Genomic DNA, 18,128 nt, shown 5'->3' on the forward strand with positions numbered 1-18,128 from the left:
AGGAATGGCCATACCTCAGTGGGAGAGCATCTGCTTTCCATGCAGGGGGTCCCTAGTTCAATCACCAGCATCTCCCAGTAGGGCTTAGAGAGAACCCTGCCTGAAACCCTGGAGGAGCCACTGCCAGTCACTGTAGGCAATAGATGGACAAGTGGTCTGACTAAGTCTAATGCAGCTTCCTATGTTCTTCATTTAAAAACAAAAACAAAACCCTTAACAGAAAACAGCAGCTATGCTTCAGGTGCAACTCAGCTTCAGATCCTGATCCAGCAGTTGATCTGGCCAGTCAGCTAAACATCTATCCACCCAAGTCAGACAACAAAGAGCCAAGTTGCCTCAGTCACATTTCCCTTGCTGCCCTACCAGTCCCAATGGGTCCCAGCATCCTATTGAGCAGAATAATGCATCTTGCATGTTTGGGACCACCCTGCTCAATTTCCCACCACAGGCACCAGAGCTTCCTCATCGTGCTTGACCAGCACACTTCTAAAAATCATGTAAATGCACATTTCTTTAAAAAAAAAGTTTTAATAGTTTGTTGCAATATATTAATCTGTGATGCATGTTATCGTAAAAACAAATAACTAAAAACAAACACTTCATGAGAGCTGACAGTTGGTGGAGGGGAGAACCAGAGACTGTGAGAGAGGCAAGAGCATCCCTGCCTTTTTCCTTCTACCTGCCCAGAATGAAGACGGGGCTGAAGAGAGGGAATGGAGAAGGTAGTAGAACTCCCATTGCTTTGGTTCAATGGGGAGCAAGAAAGAACCTCTTGGGTGGCTAAGGACTGGGAGGAAAGTGGCTTGGCCCCAAGTGCTCCAAACCCCAGCTGCCACCTTTGCTCCAGCAGCTGCGGAGAGAGTGCCACTGGGCCTGCAGGCAATGAGCAAGAGAGAGTCTGTGGTGGCAGGTCTGGGCAGTGTCTTGGGTTTGAGACGGGGCCCCCAGTTCCAGCTCCATTGGCCAGGAAGAAGGTACTGCCAGACTGACTGTGGAAATGCTGAAATTCAGAAGACAAGGGAGGGGCACTGCCTGGGGCTATAGCGTGATGACCGTGCCATCCTCCCGGAGGCTGCCTGCTCGGCTGCCCCGGATTGGGCTGCCACTGCCGCTGTGACTGTTCAGGGAGGGCAGCGAACCCTGGGAGCTGTAGAGGGACAGGCTGTGCTGCAAGCTCTCCAGGAGGCCGCCATTGGGGCAGCTGGCAGGCAAATCACTCTCAATCACCAGGTCACCCTCTTCGTCACTCTCGCCCTCTGCTGTGCTGCAGTTGCTCAGGTACTGGGAGGCCGGGCTAGGTGTCTGCTGGCTGGGGGTGCTGTCCGTGGACACGCCAGAGCTGCCCGAGGCCTTGCTGCTGCGGATCACGTTGTTGCGCTGGTTGGCTGGCTTGACGGTGATGATGAGGTTGTGGCTGTTGGCCACCATCATGTCCGTGACCTGGTCCAGCGACTTGCCTGCCACGTCGATGCCGTTGACTTCCAGGATCTCGTCATTCACGGCTAGCAGCCCCGTGCTTTCTGCCAGGCCCCCCTTGACCAAGCGGGAGATGAAGATGCCAGGCACCTTCTCAACCCCGTGGGGTGCCACGCGCACGCTGACCCCATCCCGGATGTAGAAGCCAAGGGGCTTGTTGGAGCCGTGCTTGTGCAGCCGCACCCGCCGGTGGGTCTCGGGCAGAATGTCCACATCGATGATGGAGGAGATCTGGCGGAAGTCCTGCGGCATGCCAATCAGCAAGTGTGGCTTGGCCCGCTGGTGCACAGGGCGAAGAAGCCCCTTCTTCTTCCGCTGCAGCGAGTTGGAGGCGAAGACACTGGTGTCAGCTTCCGCTGCAAGGAGGAAAGAAAGCAAAGCAAGCACAGATCAGATGGGCAGGTCTCCACTGCTCAAGCCCACCCCTTGTTCCCCAGGTGTCAATTATCTCTCAACTTCATTGAGATTCTACTAGCCACCATATTCTACCTCCGCTGTCAAGTATTGGTATGCCTTTGAATACCACTTGCTGGGAATCACAGGCAGGGAAAGGGCTGTTGTGCTTGTGGGCTTCCCTGCTTGTGGGCTTCCCATAGATAATATGCTGGCCACTGTGAGAACAGGATGATGGACTAGATGGGCATGTGGTCAGATCCAGCAGCCTCTTCTTATGTTCCTAGTCCTCTCTTTTTCCCCTGTGCACCCATCCTGACTTCAACACAAATCAAGGGCCATCTCTATTATTAATAGTGCTTTAGGAACACACCCCTTCCACCCGCCATGATCAGTTTTGCAGCATTACCAAGCCCAGCGCTTCTTGTGCAGGATTGCAAAACCTGGCTGTGCAACAGGCCCTCCTGCTCCCAGATTTCCCCAGAAATGCCCTTGAAAGGGGACAAAAACTAGCTTTCAACCGTTTCCCCCTGACTGATATGAGTGTGGTGCATGAGCTATTTAACTTAATGAACCTAAATGAGTCTCGTTCATTTCAGTGGTTCTACTCTGAGTAAAACTGCTGAATACCACCCATTGTCTGGTAAGCTCACTGAAACACTATACATCTTACGTTACGAGAATATGGAGCAGAAAGATCCATGTTGGGGTTATGATTGTTTGCTTATGGTTCAGAATGAGTTACAAGTAAAATAAAATAAAAACTAGGGGAAAATAATTTTGCCCTAATGTACCACAGACTTAACAAACTTAACACTGAGCTGCTGAGTTTAGCATGGCACCCAGGACAAACACCCAGCTCATCCCCTGTTTTGTTCATATCCATAGTTCCTTTCTTCGTTGCTCTGCCAAACACATTATTGATTTGCTTGAATATTTTTATCCCTACTTTCCAACTCTTTAGGACCCCCAATTTGTCTAGATGATCACAGACACTGTCAGCTACTGCAGAGGTGGTTGCCAGGCACTATAAATTTCTCTCTCTCATACCAAAGAAGGCTTTTCAACCAAACCTGTCTGCATTTAGCCAGCTGATCTGTATCCCTTGGGAGCTGCTGGTTCTCTCACAACCTTGGAATTTTTGAGACACTGAATGTTTCAGCATCATGGGAGTTAACAATGTTGCATGACAGGAGAAACATTTCCGGTTTACAACATCTGAATGCAAAAGTGTCTTTTTGGCTGGGGAGGAGGGGGGAAGTGGGACACCACTGTTTTGTGGTAGTGGTTTATATATAAACCCTGTGAGCAAGGAGCAGCACCAGAAATAACACAGGTTGAGACCCTAGTGTGCATTACAGAGAATGACTATATTTCCATTGAAATGTGAAGGGCTCTTACGGCATTCCTTTTGTAGTGCTCCCTATTGCCAGGGACGTGGGGTGGAGGAAAGGGGGGCCGACAGCAAAGGGGGTAAGTTGATCACACTTGGGCCCTGACAGATCATGACTGTGAGTGATGTGCCACTCCCTTGTATTATAACACCACATCATTAGGGACCAGAAAGCACAGCCAATGCAAAATGCTGAGCAGGTCTCATTCTGCTCAGCAGTGCTGACTCCCTCCTCGCACACTTCTCTACCCAGGTCAGATCCTGACCCATGCCTAGATAGATGTACCTGCCAGTGCTGGAGAGGGAAGAGGAACCCAGCCCCTTCTGGGATTACCCACTGTATGCCAGGCTGGGATTAAAGGGGATATGAATAATTCAGTTTTAATCACACTTTGAGCTGTACTCTGCAGACTTAACTCTGTCGCTGCCAGTTCAGGCTCTGGTGTTCTCCTGCAGCAAAAGCAAAATAAAGGCTGTTCCAACAGCCAGACCCTAGAGCGGAACCTGCCAGTTTCCATGAGGTGCCCACATCTGAATTCCAGGGGAATTCATTAGGAGTAACTGAACTCAGAACACACTGGCACAAATCAGAATTGGCTCTGAAGATCTGGTGCTGGGAGGTAGTGGGAGAAAGAGACAGGAAGACAGAGGCAGAGACCTTGTCCTCTTGCTATTTCCATATGCTAATTTATCAAATGCATGTTAATCTAAATTGGTTTCAGTGGAGTAAACAGACCATCACACACATACACAAAGCAGGAACTTGATATAAAATACTTGGGTTTATTATTTAAGATTGTTAGTCCCAAATGCTAAATCTAGTAAAAATGCATTTCAAGATTGAATAAACTGGAGGAGAGGAGAAATATGTCCTTTTAATCACCCAGTTTTGACCCTGCAGCAGGAATGGGGACCCTCCAGGTAATGCTCACTACATCTCTTGCCATGCCTGGTCATTGGCCGTGTGGGGTGAAGCTGATGGGATCTGGAGGGCCACCGATTCCCCATTCCTGCCCTGGAGAGTAAACAAAGACTCTTAAGAGCTCTCTCTTCTGCACTGTGAGAAGCATATCATGAATGTCCTCTTTGCAGTCTGCAAGCAGAGGGCTTCAAATGACCTCTTATCAGTTTGTCACTACAGAAAGGCGAAAGGCATTGTTATCTCAAGATAATATGACTTGAGAGGACAGGCACTGCAGAAGGCTGAATTAAGAAGTTTTGGGATCTGCAGAAAACAGGGTGGCTGACTCAGCAGGGGGCACTCTTTTCTACTCTGTTTTCCTCCAGGGATGCCTGCAGGGGACCCCTCTACCATCTGGGCACTATTTGTCACTGCATGCCAACACTGCAGGGAATGCTGTAGGGACATGAGCGATACTAAAGAGCTGGAAAGGCTTGAAGGGCTGTCAGGCTGGAAAGAGACTCCTTGCAAGGAAGAATTTGCTCCCTGGGGCTGCACCAAGGAGAAATCAGCTACAGCCAAAAGGGAGAATTTGCAGTTCGGGTGGGGGAAGAGGGATTCCTCTGAGATGCCATCCAATTCAAGAAGTCAGAGGCAATTAGTCATACGGGTTTTAGTTGATAAACAACTTGTTTTGCATAAATCTGCACATGGGTAAACAGAATCATTCTGAGGATGATGGGTTGAAAAAAACTACAATTGCAGTGGGTAAATTGGGCTTCCCCAACCTGCTGCCTTCCAGAGGTTTTGGATGACAATTGTCAAGTTGCCACTTTACCTCTTTACCTGTTGTTCCCCCACCCCCATCTTCCTTCACTGAAATAAATAAATATCTCTGTATGCACACCCTGAAGAAATGTGCTGCACATGCCTATGCATCGCACCTAGCTGGATGGACAGTTCACCCAGCCCCCTAAAGAGGCCAAATATATTTGTGACAAGCAACAAAATGGACCTGAAGAAACAGGAAGAGTCTGAACAGGTCTGTGGTTTTAGTGCTGTTGAAATGTCTGTAATATCTGAGAGAAGAGAGGCACCTGGGACCTAAACTCGTACATACTTACACACCCCACAGCAATCCCAGAAGTCGGTGCTAGTAGAGTTTTGGAATCCCTGCACAATCTACCCAGGGGAGCGTGTCCAATTTCACAGCCTGGTCCCTGCAGCTTTGTAAATTAAGCCCACAGAAGGAACCGCCCCTGGCCTCAGCTCTCTTTTTATGAGCCTCCGTTCGCTTTTTTAGTCATTTGCAGCGTGGAAGACAAAAAACAACAACAATCAACCCCCAGCAACAACTAGTCATTGACAAATTTATCTTGCCTGGTTGCCTGGAGAAGACTGGATTGCCACAGGAGACCAGATGGGTGATGTGTTTACAAGCCTGCGTCTGTGACAGATGGCCATGCACAAACACAAACACAAACACAAACACACTCAACAAAGTCAGTGTACTACACTGGACAAGAAACTTCTCCAAGTGGAAGGGAGAGCAGCCTTGCCATGTCCCTATCCTTAAGTGGCACACCCCTTCTTCTACAGAGCTTGTCAGATGGAGCTCCAGTGTTATAAATATCACACAGTGTTTTTGGCGCAGTGGCTTATTTTTAGCCCAGGGAGACTGTGCAGGGCTGTGGAATCTCTCTCCACCCAACCCCGCCCAGCAACCAGTCCAACTAGTGCCACCTCAGGTCTTGCAGGACCCTTGAGCAAGAAGCCCTTCGTGAGCCTTCCTTCTGGAATAGGTCCTCTCTCCTTTGCACCTTGCACCATTGCCCAGTCAGTTGCCCTCTCTCTCTGAGCCGAATTTGCAGTGCTGCCCAGAACAAGAGGGATAGCAAGGTGAGTGGAGAGTTCTGACCCTTCTCCTTGATTCGTGATAGAGAATAAGAATAAGAAGAATTTTATTATTTATACCCTACCCATCTGGTTGGGTTTCCCCAGCCACTCTGGGTCTCCCCTGCATGCAGAATCCTCAGCATCTCCACGAAGGGCTCAGCCTGAAGCCCTGGAGAGCTGGTGTTGGCCAGTGTGGATAATATTGAGCAAGATGGACAAAGAGACAGAAGATTCCTATCTTCCTATGAGGAGGAAGAGAAGCATAGCCAGCCAAGGAAAGACCTGGCAAGAGGTCCTGGCAAATGCCCAGCAATGCCAATCCTGGTGCCAAGCAACCAGCATCATTGTACTTGGCAGCCCTGCAGCATCTTCTGTGCTACGAAGGCAGCCAAGAGCAAAACCGCAGGGCAGAGGAGAGCACAGGGGGCAGAGGGAGGATGCATAAGGTGCCCAGGTGTCCTGCTCTACAGAGGACAGTTTTGTCCACCCCAAGTCCAATTCAAAGATGAAAAATCATAAGGGTGGGGGGAGAATGGGGATCAGGGGCCTCAAAGTCTCCCATCAACAGTAAGTACTTGCACAAGAGAATGAGCAGACGCATTGATCACCTGGTTACAGTCTTCCGCACTACGGTGACATGCATTTCTATTTTCAACAAAGTAATTATTTCTATTTTTTTTTATTCTTTCTATACCTGCATCTATAAGATAAATTAGCATATGAACACTTTATGCAAATTGGCACTCTTCTTCTTTCTAAAGCAATGCACCTTAAGGATGCACTTCAAGATCTGGCTTAGCAACCTTCGCTGGGCTGTGGCTGGTGAATCAGCCATTGAGCAGGAGGCTTCAGGTAAGAGAGGGAAAAGAGGCCTTTCTTACGGCCATTTGCAGTGGGTGTTGAAAACATCTGCAGCAGTCAAAAAACAAAACCAGGCAGTAATGGCTCCTCTGTACAGGAGCCTGGATATTCCTGGGTGTTCAGCAGTAACGCTGGCATTGTCCCCAATGTTTCATTCATCTCTTTCCTGCGACCTGCCATCCAGCCCTCAGAAGAAAAGCTTCCGGTGTACAAAAACAGATTTGGTGGCTCAGTAAAATAGGCTTATGCGGTTTGCCTAATTTGCATAGTTTATTCTGACAGGAGATTTTGGCACTTCTGGTTTCAAGGAGCTTCGATTTCGTTTGTTGGTATGTTTAGTTGGCAGAGAACAACAGAAATATACACTCTGCTCTCTGAAGTGTGTTAGTGTGGTTCTAGCACTGGTACAGCAGACTAGGAGTCAGCCCCACTGAACTCAATGGAATTATGTATGAGCAGCTGTGCTGCTGGGTCTGGGCCTTGGGGCCACAATCCGGGTTCCCCTAAACAACCTTCCAGAGAGAGGCAGTCGATGGAGGCAGCAGTAAACAGACCCATCATCAACAGCACAGCTGCCTGGACCAGTGCTGGTCACTATGGAATCATTACTTTTTTTATAGTCAGTGGTCAGCCAGACAAGCACGTGTGTTGCTACATATACCACTTTTAAGAACATATTATCCTTTTCTGCAACAAAATTTTACTTATCCCCAGGTAAATGCATAGAGCATCAGGGCAACAGAAGCAAACTCCAATTTATTCCTGTGGTCATGAAGGTGCTAGGATTTAAGTGAATTTTCAAAGTATCAAGTTTCACATGCTCAGAGTATTTCTTGCTTTATTATAACCATAATTTGAAAACTGCCCCCCACAAACTTCTAACATATCAGGAACGTAGAAGCAGTTATAAAGCATGGAATGGTGATTGGAATTGTTTGGGGACAAAGAGCAATGTTAACTGTGCTTCAACAACTGGCCTTCAAAAGTCCACAACATTCAGGTTCTAAATTTGCCTCCCTGCACAGGTTTGGGTCAGGCTGTCTCTAACTGGTTTTTACAGTTTAATCTAATCTACAAACAAGCGAGGGGTGGGTGGGGATGATTTGGTGAAGCTATTCAAGGAGTCACTGTTTTAATTGTTGTTATTGCCTTATAAAGCCCAGAAATAAGCCAGTCTGGAGTTCCTGTGAGTTGGCTGATGGAGACGATGCTCAAGAAAGCAAATGTCTTTCTCATTTAGAATGAAAATCTGCCCTATCTGCTGCCCACTATTAACCTTAAGAGAACATGAATAGACAAGATGGGGAAAAACAGGGAAAGATCAACCTGGACACAACCATTAGCCAAACAGAAGGCAGCTATAGGGAGCTTGCTCTGTCCCGCCTTGTGAGAAACTAAGAAGTTGTGTCTGGCTGAGTTAGCTTTTTTTCCTCCACCCGTCCCAATCTCCTTTCCTTTTGTGCTGTGTCTTTTAGAATGTAAAGTTGAAGGCGGGGCAATTTTATTATTGATTGTTGTAAGTAATTATGGGAGCCTTTTTTTGGCTGAAGAGTTAGGTAAAAATACTTTAGACAAACAAACAAAGATGCTGTTAGGCGAGATTCAGATACAGGAAAATCTCATTTTTGTCCTTTAAATAGATTTTGGACACAGAGCGTTGCTGTCTCAGGACTGCAAAAATAATTTCTGGATACTGTTCCTTAAAATATATCAGTGTTGTCTCTATTCAGCAGGGCCCTCCATAACACCCACCAAACTGTTCTGCCTTTGAAATGGTTAGGAAATAATCCATTGTTGTAATATCTGAGTACCATCAACTTAAGCACAGACAGTGTAATTCTAACCAATTCTATTCAGAACCAAGTCCTATTGAATCAGTGGAGCTTACTCCCATGTAAGGGAGTGCTAGGATTGCTTACTGGGGAGAAAGTTCTACTGAGCTCAATGGAGCCTACTTCTGAATGGACATGGTTAAGATGGCACTGATGCCCTCCATCACAAAGATCCACAGCCTGAGCATTAAAAGCACCACATGCACAGCACATTTCCCACTTCCACAATTACACTCTAGGTGTGCAGAATCTGGGATCTGGCACAAAATTCAATTTCTGAATATTTGAGCTTTTCTTTGCTCATTATATTTATACCCTGTCTTTCATCTGTCACAGAACTCAAAGCAGCATACATGAGGGGTTTCCAAACAGTGCTACATTTGCTTAGTTTCAGCAAATGCACTGCATCGTGTGCCTTTGTTGCTGTTGCTAAAAATCAAGTTACTAGTCCTTCTACCTACAAAGACAAATTGAAAAAAACAAGTGCATCAGAGGAGGGCTGAGTGGGACTTTTAGTTATTGATGGCAGTTTTGTTGCTTTGTTCAGTTCCTTGTCTTTTCTCCTGGCTAGCAGAAATTGATTAGTGTCTCTCTCTCTCTCTCTTGCACTCACACACAAACTTTCACACCCACAAACACAGAGAACAAAACTGTCTATATCTTATCTTATTTGGAGAATTTTAGCATACTTCATTTCTAATCCTGATCTCAAGGCATTCTTGCCTCTGCAAGTAATGGTGGTATTGTGGTTAGATCATGATCTAGGGAAATCCAGGCTTCAGATCCCCAAGCCAGCTATATATAGCCTACCCACCTTGCAAGGCTGTTGTAAAGAAAAAATCAGTGGGGGAAGAAAACAATGTATACTGCTCTGAGCTCAACACTCCCTTTAGTTCATTGGGTGGGTAACGGGCAAGATAAAATTAAGTACTGTATTTTTCCGTGTATAAGACTATATTCCCCACCCCCACCCCAATCTTTCAAGTTTAAAATTGGAGGTTGTCTTATACATGGATAGTGCATAGGGGGGACTGGTGCTTGATTCATTCCCCAAAAATAGGCGTCGTCTTATACATGGGGGCGTCTTATACACAGAAAAATACAGTAAATAGAATAAATTAGCTGGATTAAAATGAAAGTGAACTCTAGCCCCCTCCTTAAGAACCTTCTTACCACGTTTCTGGATGATGATCCGGAGCAGAGGATTGGCAGATGACAGAGCCTTGTGGTAATTGTCATCGTTGTTGATGGGCAGCAGGTCTCCATGGATATCCGTATACCCAAGCAAGACATCCACGCAAGGGATTTGGTGGACTCTCTGGATCAGCTGGTAGAATTCCTGGAAGCCACCCGCAGTGGAGCGCTTCATGGCAAAGCGGCGATACTCAGCATCAAACTGTATAAAAGGAGATGGGGGCCAAATGTAAATCAGCAAGCTGCTAACACGTCCCAGCAAATTCAGGGAAAGACTTGCAATATATGGCAACTGCCAGCCTTGCTGCTGCCAAAGGACTTTGGACTCTGCTTCAGTAGGTCAGTATTCCCTCCCCAAATCAAGGCTACCCTTTTGATTTCTCAGTCCTTGTCTTTAAGGGGGGGCGTGTTATGTAGCATCCTTAACAGATATGCCAGGGAGTTAAAACTGCTAGCTTTAATGCAGATGAAGTACAAAACTGCTAAAGTCTTTTATTTTAAGAACACAACTCCTGGTAAGTAGAGTACCAACTCATTTAGAAGTGGTTATAAGGGATCAGTAAGCTCCTCTTCATGCATTTGTTATCTTGCTTGCTCTCATCTTCTCCTGGGGTCTCTGCTAGGAGACAGGAATGATATGCCTCCCTTCTCCACCTGCACAATGTGCAGGTACCACACACAGTATTATTTACACATAGCCAACTACTTGAACATAATGACTGAAGTGGAGAAAAAAACTCCTCTTTACTTCAGAATGTACCAGTTAAAGAATGTTCTCATTAACCAACTGCAGATACATACCTCAATCATGTAACCAAACTATCATTTGGGGTGAGAAACAATAATATAAATATATATATATATATAATATTATGATTTGTTTATTATTATATTTGCTGTTGCTTTTCTTTTATCTCATTATTTTTATGGTGCAGTTTTTTAAAAAATAAATCTGGAAACAGCTCAGGGTCTCCTTTAGGAGTCCAAAAGGTAAGGTAGATATTTACTAGAATTGATCAATCAATAAACATATTGACAACTTCACATATAAATAGCTTTCTACATGATGGCTTCTCCCCACATCCCGCCCCCCTGCAAAAAGGAGAGGATAGTTTTCAACACACTGTTGTAATGCTGAAAGAATTACAAGCAAAAGGATGCAGGTTCAAACTCAGGCATCTTCCAGTAAGTCTAAGAAGGACTTCTGCCTGAAACCCTGGAGAGTCTCTGCCTGTCACTGCAGACAATACTGAGTAAGATTAACCAATCAACTGACTTGATATAAGGCAGCTTCCTCTGTTCCATCTGAAACTCAGAGGTATTGCTCCTAATTAATACAGACACACAAAGGAAAGACAAACCTAAAGGGGGGTGTTAGCAAGGAGGGTACTGCTCATATAGGACACAGAAGAGCAGAGGTGAAAAACCTGTGACCTTCCAGATGTTAGATGGCAGCTCACATCAGTCCCAACCAGTACAGTGGTACCTCTGGTTGCGAACGGGAGCAGAACGCAACCCGTGTTTGCACATCTGCGGGTTGCGATTTGCCGCTTCTGCACACGTGCATGATGTCATTTTGCGCGTCTGCACATGCACGAGTGGTGAAACCCAGAAGTAACCCTTTCCGGTACTTTCGGGTTGCCGCAGGATGCAACCTGAAAACGCGCAACCTGAAGCAAACGTAACATGAGGTATGACTGTATAGCCAATGGTCAGCAAGGATAGGTACTGTAGTCCAGCAACATCTGGAGGGCTACAAAATTCCCATCCCCGATGAATAGATAAGTGCATTGTGGAAGGATATGTCTAGAAGCATCAGGGAATATTTTGGGGAAGGTGCCTGGATTTCCTACCATCCATAAGAAAGATTTACAGAACTGTGAATGGCCAGCAGCATTTCCCTTTCCAACTTAGTTCTGCCCCTTGTCACCTCCCAGCTCCCCAATCGAGCCTGTATGAGTTTAGGTGCACAAGGCAGATCACAACTTTTGAAGCAGCTTCCTTCTTCAGTGGGGTGTGTGGGTGGGCAACCTTTTTTCTGTCAAGAATCCAGCAGTGGGCAGGGTTGGAGTCAAAAGTGGCTGGGACCACAGTCAAAGGTTGTTGGGGACACCCTCATTTCCCCCGGTTTCTCCTATCCTGGTCAATCATATGAAATTGGGCCATAGTGCAGGTTTCCCATCCTCTGCCCTGCAGGAACAAAAAGACACCTAGGCCAGCCAGGAGAAAAGCCCAAGAGAGATGCTGCATTGTGTGGGTTGTCAGACTGCGTTTTCACAAACCATGTACTGTTACAAAACCTTATCTGAAGGACCCAAATAAGAGAAATACAGTGGTACCTCGGGTTAAGTACTTAATTCGTTCCAGAGGTCCGTTCTTAACCTGAAACTGTTCTTAACCTGAAGCACCACTTTAGCTAATGAAGCCGTGCTGCCGGAGCACAATTTCTGTTCTCATCCTGAAGCAAAGTTCTTAACCTGAAGCACTATTTCTGGGTTAGCGGAGTCTGTAACCTGAAGCATATGTAACCCGAGGTACCACTGTAACATCAGTTCTAGTAGGGTCGAGAGCAGGGCCGTAGCTAGGGGGTGGTGAGGTGGTCCCCTGCCAGGGACACAGGCGAGCCCCCCCCCCCCGCGCAAAATCGGCTTAAAAGTATGTCCATAAATATATCTATAAATAAAAATATTGATTATTGCCTCATAAGAAAAAGTTTTAAATAGTGGGTGAATTGAATGGGGGTGAGTTGGAGAAGAGGTGGAAAGAAGAGCTAATTTGTCCATGGCTGGGGGTGCAATCTGGACGGTTCTGCCAAGGGCGCAAGATCATCTGGCTACGGCTCTGACCGGGAAAGAGGGAGAGAAGGACAAAAGCAGGTGAAAACAATACCAGGCACTTGCTCCTATTTGAGCTGGACTATTCTATCCCCCTACAGCAGGGGTAGGAAACCTGTGGCCCTCCAGATGTTGTTGGACTCCAACTCCCATCAGCCCCTGCAACCATAGCCAACGGTTAGCAATGATGGGGGGGGTGCGGTTCAGCAGCATTTGGGGGGCCACAGGCTTCTTGCTTCTGCCCTGCAGTTTTATCGACTGATGAGTTTTTGATATTATCAGGTTCTAATTATATTTGGAGGCCCTTTTGCATACCAGCTCAGTATCCTCTATGCTGACCAATGGCAGCTCTCCAGAATTTTAGGCTGGCACCTTTCCCGGCCCTACCTGAAGATGTCAGGGTCCAAACCTGGGATCTTGTCAAAGGATTTGTGTTCTTAAAGGCAGGATATACAGTGGTACCTCAGGTTAAGTACTTGATTCGTTCCGGAGGTCAGCTCTTAACCTGAAACTGTTCTTAACCTGAAGCACCACTTTAGCTAATGGGGTCTCCTGCTGCTGCCGCGCCACCAGAGCACGATTTCTGTTCTCATCCTGAAGCAAAGTTCTTAACCCGAGGTACTATTTCTGGGTTAGCGGAGTCTGTAACCTGAAGTGTATGTAACCCGAGATACCACGTAAATTAGAGCAACAAACAGCCTATTAAAGCCAAACAGGGAACCTTGCATAATGCCTGCCAGGTTATTGCCACACTCAGCTTGGCGTTGTCCTCTGCTCTGACTGCCACCATCTCTCCAGGGTCTTAGGCAGAGGTCTGTCCCATCACCCAGACCTTTTAACTAGAAATTCAGGGATTCATCCTGGGACATTTTGCATGCAAAGCACGTGCTTTACCAAATAGCCATGATTCCTCATTGGACTTAAGTCAGGGGATGCTCCAGATATGCTGTATATAATCTGAGGTGTGCCTGTCTGTCCCAGCCAGTTGCTTGTGGGAGAATTCTGACCCTCTAAAGAGAACAACAGATTTAATCCCAAGGGAGAATTGATGTCAATCGTCAGTAGAATTCTAAGAAAGATCAATTGGGTTCTGCAACCTCCAGTCTGAAGTTGGAGATCTGTCCTCGCGTTTGCAATGCTTATTTGGGGAGGGAAATACATCGTAAAGGATCTCTCTCCGTTCTCTATTACTGCTCTCTCGAAGGCACGTTAATAAACCCAAGAAGACTGAACTGCATACCTGCTGACCCACCACGTATCCCACCTCCCTTCACTTCCAAATCGGGTTTAACGCTGGATCAATATCCGGCTCCACCGATTCCTTGAGGCATCCCCTCGCTTCCAGAAATCAGCTCAGCATCCCTTCGAGGCCCCATGCTAAATAGCCACGGGTCTGATGCCCGGTTCTGGTGCTCCCGGTTCTGGTGCACCATTGCATAACCGGCGGAGAACTCTGGCATCCCTCGGTTCCCTTTCCCGGGAGAAGGAGGTTTTCCCGCACACATACTCCGCATCGAAGGCAGAAATCCCCACGGATCCGAGCAATAATCCTCTGCTGGCAGTCTCTACACTGCCGAAGGATTGGCGGGGGGGGGGGGCAGCATAAACAATCGGCCAGTTCCGCCATCCACTAGGCCAGGCTAGACGCGCACAGCAGACACCCGGGACAGGAAAGAAAGCGGGGGTGGGTGGGGAGGGCGAGAGGCGTCGCGCAAGCCCGTCCAGTCGTGGGGATGGTGCAAACCTGACGGGGGGGGGGGGAGACGGTGGCGGCAGCTGCCCGGTGCACCTGCTGCAAGCCGGATCAAGGCTGCCCCCAGCAGGGCGAACGGGCCCCCGGCGTGACCTGGGCCCCAGCGACATGAGGGGAAGGGGGCGAGCTAGACGGACCTCGCGTTTGTGGGTCTGGAAAACCACTCCCGAGCTGGAGAGGCTGCAGCTCCGGCGCCGCCGATGCGCAGAGCTTGCCCTGCTGCTGGTGAGCACATTCCTCCTCTTTCTCCCGGGCAAATCAGCAGCAACAGATTTGCCCCCCCTCCCTCTCTCTACCTCGCCGCCCCCCACCCTGGGGGCGGGCGCGCTCACCTTGCTCTTGACCTCGATGACGGGCTCCGGGCTGCGCGCCGGTGTGCGGTGGTGCTTGGCCATGCTGCGCCGGGCAGGGCAGGGCAGGGCCGGCTCGCTCCTCCCGCCCCGCACTGCTACTGCTGCCGCTGCCGCTGCTGCTGCTCCACCAGCAGAAACAGCAAACAGGAGAAGGAGGCGGAGGCCAGGAGAGAGAACTCACCGGCCATGACGTCAGCCCCCAGCAGGTTGGGGGGATGCCGCGCGATTGGCGTAGGCCGGCCGAAGAGGGCGGGCTCAGAACGTCCGCGGCGCAAGGATGGAAGGTTGCTGACAACGTCGCCTAGGTAACCGGGGCCCGGGGCGTTCCAAGGTGTATCCGACGGCGCGAGATCAAAAGGAGGGCGAGTTGGACGGCAGTTCGCGCGCGCGGACGCTGGGGGAATCCGCCTCCCCGGGGTTGTCTGGCTTCTACATGAGGCAGGGAGGTCGAGCCTTCATTAGTTAAGTGCTGTAATAGCCTCTGCTTGTTGCTTTTGTTAAGAGCGTCGTTAGGGTTCAGAATTAACAGCAGATGTAGCTGCCGTTGCTCTAATAAGTGCAAAAAAGGAGGTACTGCCTGCAGCCTCGGAGCTCAAGGCAGCTGCACACGTTCGTTTTGCAGCCATTCTAATGAGAAACGCAGTGGGGAAGAAAGACTGATAACCTTCTGGCTGCCGTCCAAGCTCTGCGTCGGGGAAAGATGGAACATGAGGGGCAGGACGGCGGTATAGGAGACTCTCGGAGCCTTGCCAGTGAGTAGCAATAAGGAAATGGATTGGAGGCCCCTTTTGGTGGCTGGTGCACACAAGCACTTTCTGGCAGCAGAGAGACACATACAAGTGAACCCACACCCCATGAGGATGCATGGACACGACTTCTGTGCTACTCACGTGTCACTGTGCAAGTAGTATATTCTGGAGTTGCAAATATAGTGTAACTTTCTTTTGGATAGCATAACTTGATTTACACTCAGTGTTGGCTAGCATGTGACAATCCATTAGATGTGCATTTAATTGATACTACCTTTCCCCTCCCCCACCATCAAAAATATGTTGATGTACTAGAGCAGGGAGGCTTTTTAAGTACTGCTGACAAGTCACCTCACTTTCAAACAGCTTGAAAACTCTGTTCTAAACTATGTAGTTTCTGGCAGAAAAAGCTTTTTCTCTACCAGATCTATGGAACTCACTGCCATAGAGTGCTATTCTGCCTGTGGACTCCTTAAAAGGACTAAAGAAATTCATGGCAGAAACTCTGGGGTTAAAATCCCAAGTGCTATATAGACATATTTGCATGTATCTTGGTAATTGTACAGTAACTGTACTGTTTTGTGTTTTCTGCATGCTTGTGAGGTATCTGGACCGTGTTGTTGAAGGTTATGAGAGCAAAAACTTAAGGAAGGAAGGAAACGTAAGCTTCTTGGTGTCCTGAAAAAACGGTCAGATTCGATGCTAGATTAGGAACTACACACTTTATGACTCACGGTACACGGAGATACATGCTGCTGCTGAATGATTGCAGCTCTCTGAATTCTTTTAATTACCCTTGAGAAGGGGGATCATCTCATCTGAAATGCACAGGGGAGTATCAGAGCAGAAGAACACAGATTTTTAAAAGGATTGAATGAACAGTGTTGATCAATAGTGGAGACTTTGTACATTATTTGCTTTGCCGTGCAGCAGATGTTTTCTATTGGGACAGTGTAAATAGTTACAGCACCACTGACCTCTTTCTTTGCTGTTGTTGTTGACTCACCAGATATTTGTGTGATATCTATTCTGTGAGGTGTGAAATAATAAAGAGGAGAGTGCATTTAGCTGCGAGTAGAAACCACAGAGCCTAGGGCTTGCCGATCAGAAGGTCAGCAGTTCAAATCCCTGGCACCGGGTGAGCTCCCGTTGCTCGGTCCCTGCTTCTGCCAATCTAGCAGTTTGAAAGCACGTCGAAGTGCAAGTAAATAAATAGGTACCGCTCCAGCGGGAAGGTAAATGACGTTTCCGTGTGCTGCTCTGGTTCGCCAGAAGTGGCTTAGTCATGCTGGCCACATGACCCGGAAGCTGTACGCCAGCTCCCTCTGCCAATAAAGCGAGATGAGCGCCGCAACCCCAGAGTCGGTCACGACTGGACCTAATGGTCAGGGGTCCCTTTACCTTTACTTTACTAGACAGCCTAATATAGTGTAGCCACAACTGAAGTCAGTTTTTGCCAGATTACCAGTCTGGGAATTCTTTCCCAAAGCTCCAAATTTGTTTGTTTCTTGCTCAGAACCCTTGTAAACAGGGGTGGGAAATTGATGGTCCGCAGATATTGCCGGATTCCCATCAGACCCAGTCAGTATCCAACAAGACATGGGGGCGGGGCATGAAAGTGATGGAGGGGAGGGGGGAAATCTGCCTGTAAATGTCTCTTGCATTTCTGTCAGGCAGCAGCAACACTAGGCATATCAGCTACCCCCCACACCTAACACAGTGTAGACCTCCCTTCTCCTGGTGCCCATCTGCTCAGCAGGCAGCAGTGAAAATGGGGCTATGGGTGTGGAGAAATAAGAGTGGGCAGGACTTGGAAGAGAGGTGGATAAGCCATGCCTTGCTCATGGTCTGGAGGTTCCCCACACCACACCTGGTATATAGGTTTTTGTTTTCTATCCTGTCTTCTCTTCAAAAACAAAACAACAACACTGCTTACAATCCATGTTGACAAACTGAGGATGAAGAGAGGGGGAAGGAAGACTAAACTTTGGTGGGGGTGGTAACATATCCAGAACTGTCCTTGCCACCTCCTTGCCACCCTGTCAGGGCACACGTTGCCACAAAGCACACTCCCGGACACCTTACCCCACTCATGCTCTTGGTGGGCTCACTGGCTGCACTAAGAGCTACCATTGCTGCTCAAATCAGCACTGCTGCACTCAGCACCCCTGAATCCTTGGAGATTTCTGTACAAGACTGCAAAGTTACACAGGCCCCTGATTCTTGTGCACGAACAAGATTTCTCATGGACCTTTCAATGCTGGCTGATCCCCGTGCCTCCAGGATGATGGCAAAGAGCTTCAAGTTCAGAGCAGACTTGAGTCTTGGCAGGCCTCTACTTAAGAATTAAGCACATTTACAATGTAATCTCTAAATGCAAACACACAGAGAAGCCTTAGGGCACTTTTAAAGACAATTACATATTTGTAGATGGGAGCTCATTTCTTCAGATGCATGAAATGCAGTCCTTAGTTAGCAGATTCATAATATACA

At 47.9% G+C, this 18,128-nt stretch overlaps 1 protein-coding gene across 1 annotated transcript; it reads right to left on the reverse strand.

Annotated features, from left to right (window-relative positions):
• Window positions 1-512: 512 nt before the first annotated feature.
• PARD6A (par-6 family cell polarity regulator alpha) lies at window positions 513-15,626 on the reverse strand. The gene is made up of 3 exons (XM_082229376.1): window positions 14,866-15,626; window positions 9,926-10,148; window positions 513-1,832 (listed from the first exon to the last, which is right to left on the reverse strand). The coding sequence occupies exons 1-3, from the start codon at window positions 14,926-14,928 to the stop codon at window positions 1,039-1,041; spliced, it is 1,080 nt and encodes a 359-aa protein (XP_082085502.1). The 5' UTR covers window positions 14,929-15,626; the 3' UTR covers window positions 513-1,038.
• Window positions 15,627-18,128: the final 2,502 nt, after the last annotated feature.

This window comes from Podarcis vaucheri, assembly GCF_965113315.1.
Source record: "Podarcis vaucheri genome assembly, chromosome: 7".
Taxonomy (NCBI): Eukaryota; Metazoa; Chordata; class Lepidosauria; order Squamata; family Lacertidae; genus Podarcis; species Podarcis vaucheri.

Bases quoted from the DNA above. Each gene is read 5' to 3' on its own strand.
- PARD6A (XM_082229376.1), bottom strand. From the start codon at position 14,928: ATGGCCAAGCACCACCGCACACCGGCGCGCAGCCCGGAGCCCGTCATC. The intron at 10,149-14,865 runs GTGAGCGCGCCC...CCTTTTATACAG, and splicing joins TCATCGAGGTCAAGAGCAAG to TTTGATGCTGAGTATCGCCG. The intron at 1,833-9,925 runs GTAAGAAGGTTC...TCCTCCTTGCAG, and splicing joins GATCATCATCCAGAAACGTG to CGGAAGCTGACACCAGTGTC.